Source organism: Lactuca virosa, chromosome 3, assembly GCF_052849685.1.
Source record: "Lactuca virosa cultivar CGN04683 chromosome 3, Lactuca_virosa_CGN04683_v6, whole genome shotgun sequence".
Classification (NCBI taxonomy): Eukaryota; Viridiplantae; Streptophyta; class Magnoliopsida; order Asterales; family Asteraceae; genus Lactuca; species Lactuca virosa.
Genome location: NC_136428.1, coordinates 13,175,821 through 13,183,201, shown reverse-complemented (window position 1 = coordinate 13,183,201; position 7,381 = coordinate 13,175,821). Strand labels below are relative to the sequence as shown.

Below are 7,381 nucleotides of genomic sequence, written 5' to 3'. Positions count from 1 at the left end.
CCGAAAATTTGTCTGAAATATGTTCCGAAGTGTCCCATTCCGAAATAAATGGTCAATTAAAAAAGTTATATTTATAAAAAAACACCCAACAAATAAGGTTAGATTACTCAATTTCCCTAAAACATTTTGTATACATATCTGTATATAGAAAATTATAAAAAGGTATTTTTATACGTATAAACAAATATAAATTGTATAAACACATCTAAAATTGTATATACACATATAAAATCATATATACACACATATAAATCATATATACATATCTAAAACTGAATATACAAATAAAAAAATATATAAAAACGATTTTAAATATATTTAAGCATCTAAAATCGTATGTACACATATAAAAACATATTTAAAAGTACATATAAGAGTGGGTGGAAATATACACTTTTTCATTTTTAAATATGTTATTTATATGTATAAATACGGATAAAAATGTTTTATTACGTAACTTATATAAATAAATACGCTAAATATGTTTACTTTGTCTAAAAACATTTGTTATATGTTTTTATATGTATAAAAATATTTTTTTTTGATATTTTTATACATATAAATATGTATACATATATAAATATGTTTACAGAATGTTTCATATGTACTTAAATTTATTTATAATTATTTTGTACATTTAATACGTATTGTATAAAAAACGATACAATAATTTTTTTTAAAATACATTTAAACATGTATAAAATATATTTTATATATGTTTACATATGTTTAAAAACGTTTATATATGTATCTAGATGTTTTAATAATAATAATAATAATAATAATAATAATAATAATAATAATGATAACGATAACTAGTGAAGTGACCCATGCTTTTGCATGGATCAGGAGTTTTTTAATTGGATTTTGTCATGGGGTTGTTATAAGCATAATTCATCAATAAATAAACATTCAACAAATACCAAATAACGGACCAAGATGGTGTTAAAAGTCTGAAAACATGTAACAATTTTCAGTAAACAATAACACAAATACATAATCATATCATCTTTATCCAAATTTATACCATGTAATACGAATATTACCAATAATAATCATTCTTATCATTTTCAGAGTTGAGAAACTCATCAGCACCATCAACTAAATGGTGTTGCTGTAGGCATAGTAAACATTGGTCAACATCCTTCAAATGAAATGTAATATCCATAATGAAAGTTTTGGTTGTTGTTCAAATATCCCTGATTTGAAAAGAGGTGATACAAACTTATGTTACTTCTTTGAAGAATAGAACTGCACATAGTAGCACATACCAAAAATTGGACATTCGGGAAATACAAAGAAAAGTGTATTCTTTCATTTTTTAGTATTAATATGCACATAAACTGAAATTTAAAAGCAGACAAGTTAAATAAGATGGTTCTGAATCATAGTCACAGCCCACTATATATAACTTATACAAACAGATGCCTCAAGAAAATGTGTAAGTGTGTTATGTTCCTTGTAATGACATGTTTATGTAATCACTTCAATATAGAATGAATGTATACGAAAAAAGGTGACTGGCTTAGGTTTCAAGAAAATGCATTCAAATTTACAGAAGACGTGAGGTAAAATCAGATTTAGTTGGACACAATACTGACTGTAATTAAAGAAGAAAATCCACCAACTTGATTTATAAAAAGTTATATAGTTAACATTGGGATAGTTATAAAGTATGATTAGAAAGGACTGTGAATTAGTGCTGATGAAGTAACCTTTTCCCATAGAAGAGCATCCAACAATGGTAGGAATGCCAATAAAGATGTAGAATACTTGGAAAAATATGTACTCATGAGGTGGAACAAATAGAGGCAAAACCAAGAAACTACATATTTTGTTGATGTTCAACAAAAATAAGCACCTTTAAGTTGAATATCAAACTTTTTGTCAAGAATAATACACACAATCTGATCAAACTTTTATGATGTATATTAGTTTTGAACGTGATAATCAACTAATTGACATCATAAAACAATTATATGGTAATGATCAGTTGACCTAAAATGGAACTATGGAAGAACTTAAGCTATCAAAAAAATGTAAAAAGAAAACAGAGCAACCAAGTAGAAAGAATCTTTGACCAGAAGTGGGACCAAGAACAGATTGTTGAAGTTGTACATAAAAGGTAATTTTGAACTTTGGAGATTGTAAAAGAAAAGAGAAATTATACAGACACTGATTATGCAAGAGAATTGGATGATAATGGAAAAGCCATTGCAAGTTGATTCGTTTGAATTAGGCATTACTAACCTGATGATAAGCATTTGGTAAGGTGCATATGGTTTGAAACACAGTATGTTATCCCTCAACAGGGGTCATCAGTCAACAGTCAGACCACCTTCATAAAATGAACATGACACCGATCAAAGAAAGTTTAGGGGTGTTCATTGAGGCAATATCACAAACACTTGGCGTGCAACGTTGGAAACCAAAAATTAAGATTGATCTTACTCTGCAACTGAAGCGCTTAAGTATACACTTCTTCCCCATAAGGATACACAAACGTCGTTGCTATTAAAATTGTTCGTGCACCACCACTTGCTTGTCATCAAATATATAATAGAAACAAAACTTGAGATGAGTCTGTAATAACCGGGTGCACCATAGCGACGGTGTATAAGGCGGTGGCATTAAGGGCTTTTTCTAGGAAAGCAGACAAACAAGAAGCAACACACAAGAATCAGTGAAGAAGGACAAGATAACTACACGTAAAAGTACTGGGGGACAATCAAAAGAGAAACTTACCAAGGGGGATGCTGATGGAGAGCGGCGGTGGAGGTGGGTGTCGTTGGCGGAGGGGCAAAATAGGAGGAGGACGGTGTTGGGTAGCCCAATGGAGACGACATGCGACTTTTATAAATCGATTTCTAGAAAGATGTGGAGATCGCTCAGAAAAGGAATACAATTGAACTGAGTCTGCAACACCGCCTTGGGAGTAGGAAATCAGTGGATCAAGAGAAGAACATGTCGCCTTGTAGACAGAAGAGTCGTTGACTCACCCCCTTTAGCCACCAAGCCGCAAGAAAGCGAGGGTGGAAAAGTCACAGGAGATCTTCAGAAGCTGATGAATTGGATCGATTGTAATGGTCGTAACAGGGGATGATTAGGGTTGTTAGGAGAACATATAAGGGGGATTGTTAAGAGAAAGGGTTCTAGAGGAATGGTGTGTGAAAGCTGTGGAGGAAAATTGAGTCGAAGATAGCGAAGAAGGACCGACAAAAAAGTGGTGGAGTTAACCTATGTGGTAACCCGATGAACAGCACCCTTGGTGCACTGTTCATAAGGAAACATTCTTTTTATCTTATTATTATTATAATAATAATAATAATAACTAGGTGAGAAACCCCGCTCCGCGGGGTTCGGTTTTGACCATAGTTTTCGTCTTTTGATAATTAAATCAATCAAGCCATCTTCAAAATCAAATACATAAAATGACCCTAAGTTAAAATTCTAAATTTTATATAATCCATATAAAATTTACAATTTACTTCTTCTATAGAATCAACTTGGTAGGATTCCAATTTGAAGGCACTAAATGAACCTCCCAAATTCAAATTGGTAAAATATCAGTTCAAAACTAAGCCTGTGTCACTTGTTTTCCAGTTGAACCAACATTGGAAACAACCATTGGCTGAAAGTGAAAGTAATTGACTACTTCATTGGTCAATGGTCATCACATTTTATCTAAGGTGGATGTACAATTAAAATTCGCATAAGCCCTGTCATCAGGTAGTGTTTCTTGGTTGAGTTATTTTGGCAATTATTAGTTGACTATCTTACGTTTTTGTTGTATCGTGTGTAAAATCATAGTATGAAAGGGCAAACCCAACACCATAACCAACTTTTGGTTAACACATATTATGCTTAAAAAATTATTTTAATAGTAAATAATAAATATGAATATAAATACACACACATAAACACAATAACCACACACAGCCAGATTAAAAACAATTTTTTAAAAGCATAATGGTTTATTAGGAAAAGTTTAATTAAGAAACTCACAGAAAATGACCAGTATGTGCCTGGATAAACCTTAACCATAATTTATCTGATATCTTCTTCGTCTGCTGATTAGTTATCATCTTCTCCATCTCTTGAAGCTTTATTAGCAGAAGTGGAGCACTTTGTGGATCTCTATTTTCCAATTTCTTTCACCTGTAACAATAAGAAACAATTATTATAAGTTCATAATCCAATCATACATGGCAACATAAAAAGAGTGAGGTAAGCAGGAGACTAAAAAGCGGCTGAAATTTGGGCTCGAACAACTACCACTCGTTTTGTTCTGATTGTCAATTTTTTATTGTTGGTGACACAATCAATTTCCAGACCCCTACTCAGTAGCAAATTAAAGGTAAATGATACGCTTAGTAAGGTAACAAATATTTAAGACAAAAATTCGCAAAATTGTGCTTATGGTGTTCATTATGTCCCCAAAACAGTCATTAACATTCCCCATGTGTATTTAGATGAGGGCATTTTCATTATTATGAGTAAAAAACAAAATACATACTCCATATTTGAATAACACAATGCTTATGTTACATGACCTGAGAACCATGTAAGCAAACAATCAATATATGTGAAAACGGGAATGAGAAGGAAAAAAGAATAATATTATAGTCTATTTACAAATACCTAGATCTAAGTATTAACTGTTGAAAAGAAACATCCAAAGAACAGCGAATACATCCTTCTTTTGCAGTGGGAAACCGACATCCAAAATATTAGATTTTTCAGCTTCATAAGCACTAAAATGTTGATGTATAAATTGGCACTTTAACAACAATATCTACTCATTTATACACACGTATACAAGGATGGAAACTTACCGAGAGACCTTCTCTGAACTGGCTATATAAATAAGTAAGAAAGTTGCATCCAAAATTTCAACAAAACTACATCTCCGCAACAAAAAAATTCATTTTAGTAAGAGTAAACATGGTATTTTTCAAAGGTTTAAATCGTAATTTTACGTAGTTTATGATAATCTCCATGGTTTGTTTGGTGCACGGGTTTACAGTAACAACAGCAACCGGATCATCAATGGTGAATTCAGAACTGCAATCACACTAATGTACAGTTAATCCACGATGTTGATTTGGAACATGTTTTGGAGTGACGTATCTAAATGAAAAATATAAAAATATGAGTTTTTTATAATCTTGTAGTGAAATATTTACAGAAACGAAAAGGGTAAAACCGTACATGAAAAGTGTTTTGGAAGTTCTTGTAGGGCTTGCAAATACGGATTTGCTCTTAGTTCTTTCAGTAATGAATGGACTCATCATTGTATAGAAAGCTAAATACCACCAGGGAACATTGATGAAGACCTTCGAAGACATTTCAAGGTATTTATTTTTTTTAACGTTTAAAACAATTTATTTAAAATGATAAATGATAAAATCTAAGCTATGTGGTGTGCATATAGTATATATTTCTAACTATATGAAACATGTTTATACACAACATCACATCAATCGACCAGGGGTACTTCTGACATTTAGTCGAAGTGACTTTTCATCACTTCTGGATCTTTGGATCTTCTAAGCGAAATAAAGCTTCCTCAACAACAAAGTCAAAACTATCATTCCAAATTGGATTCAAATGATTGGCCTGAGTAAAACAGCTTTGTTCTTTTCTTTGCAAACATGGTGATACATGGAAGAAAGAAGAGAACTTACAATAACTTTGTTGATTTGCATCATACTATGCAAATTGCATGTATACAATTTAACAAATGGATCAGATTTGTCAATAAGATCTTTATTAGTCAGACTTTGTGCTTGTATAAGGTTCACCTCTAATATCACCATGTGAATGAATACCAGTCATGTAAACCATGAAAGCAAAACAGTTCCAAGTCCAATTCATTTTTGTCATGACATTTTTTAGCATTCATAAGGTGGATGTGCATATGCAAGAAGGAAGCTGCAAAATATAATGAAATATTTAGTTAATTATGTATAGATAACAGAAAATTTGATGAAAACATACATACCGAGTCGGTTTAGCATATATCCTATCATGTTACCTTGTCACAAGAAGCACAATGATTGGTAAAACTATAAAGTCAAAGCAGATCTCACTTTCTGTAATCAAAATTTTGGATCACAATCCTTAATTTGTATCATATTTCCCAAAAATGTATCATGATTCACATACAACAATTAGATCAAAAAATGATGATACCTGTGAAACTTATAGTGAAGGTATTTTTATGGAAAAACTAAAAAAAATACCTGAAAAGTTTAGTGATGTTTTCAACTCAGAATCGATGGGAGATGGTTTGATGGAACGATCGGGTAAAATCAGAATATCATAGTAGAAAGAAACGCATGACTGAGAAGATGAAAGAATATTTACCGGAGATACGTCGTTATCAACGGTGCCTCCTTCACCTGGAATAGCTACAAAAATTCTTCCTTCTCCTTGGCCAACGTTCGTCTCCAATTTAGGCATACGTGTGACTGAAGACAAATTTACTGTTTAGGTTTAACACGACGTTGTTGGCGGCCGACAAAGAATCGTCGCTGGGAACTCCATCGATCATGGTTGTCACCGTCGTCAACACCTCCATCACATACTGATGTAAGAATCGAGTGTAAAATCGATAATCTCAGGACATGAAACCCTAGATAAAAACAGTCTCGAGCAATACCCAGACGCCGATTTTGATTGTCGCTGGCGCCGACCCTTCACCATGGAAGCACCTGTATGAATTTGCCCTACAAATCCATCGGGAGCCAGACATCAAGCCTAAGCGAATACATAGGTGGTCGATCTGGTACCAAGATCACGATTAGTGATAGAACGGATGTGAATCAGTACATATGTTTTGGAGAGGCGGTGGGAAGCATCCAGACTAGGGATGCAAACGGATCAGAGATTCCCCAATACCTGCGGATACCCGACCCGAACGGTTCGGGGATTCCCCGCCCTAGCGGGTAACGGATCGGGATGGAGTTCAAGTATCTTACCCGGAACGGGGATGGGGCGGGGATGGGCATAGCACTATCCGCCCCGTTTAAAACCCGATATATATATATATATATATATATATATATATATATATATATATATATATAATATTTCAAAAATCAGTTTTCGTTAATTAGTATTTAATGGAACTTACGATTTACAAGAATTTAGTGTACTGAACCGTCGTAGTATTTCACCTTGTTTAAGAAACTTAAATCAAGTTATTTATGACTTTTAATATAGAGGAACAATTTTAGTTTTCCAATGATTGAACTGATGATTTTTTATGCAATAATTTGATTTCTTGACTAACAGACACTACAAGAAAGTTCATATGTTGCTGCTACAATGTTTTGGAAGCAATATATTGATATTTAATTATTTATACTTGTAGTTT

At 32.7% G+C, this 7,381-nt stretch overlaps 1 protein-coding gene across 18 annotated transcripts; it reads right to left on the bottom strand.

Moving 5' to 3' along the window:
- Positions 1–920: 920 nt before the first annotated feature.
- Positions 921–6,931, bottom strand: LOC145165236 (patellin-3-like). Of its 18 annotated transcripts, XR_013739976.1 has the most exons (9): positions 6,370–6,931; positions 6,196–6,245; positions 6,038–6,095; positions 5,212–5,934; positions 4,006–5,064; positions 2,746–3,410; positions 2,452–2,643; positions 2,251–2,338; positions 921–1,199 (listed from the first exon to the last, which is right to left on the bottom strand). XR_013739976.1 is itself a non-coding variant. In XM_079083940.1 (8 exons), exons 1-4 carry the CDS (start codon positions 5,817–5,819, stop codon positions 4,138–4,140), a joined length of 363 nt encoding a protein of 120 aa, XP_078940066.1. In that variant the 5' UTR covers positions 5,820–6,931; the 3' UTR covers positions 921–1,199; positions 2,251–2,338; positions 2,452–2,643; positions 2,746–3,410; positions 4,006–4,137. The 18 variants fall into 18 exon arrangements, 1 of the variants encoding a protein (XP_078940066.1); XR_013739968.1 differs by having other exon boundaries at positions 6,196–6,931; XR_013739974.1 differs by having other exon boundaries at positions 5,212–6,095.
- Between the last annotated feature and the right edge of the window lie 450 nt (positions 6,932–7,381).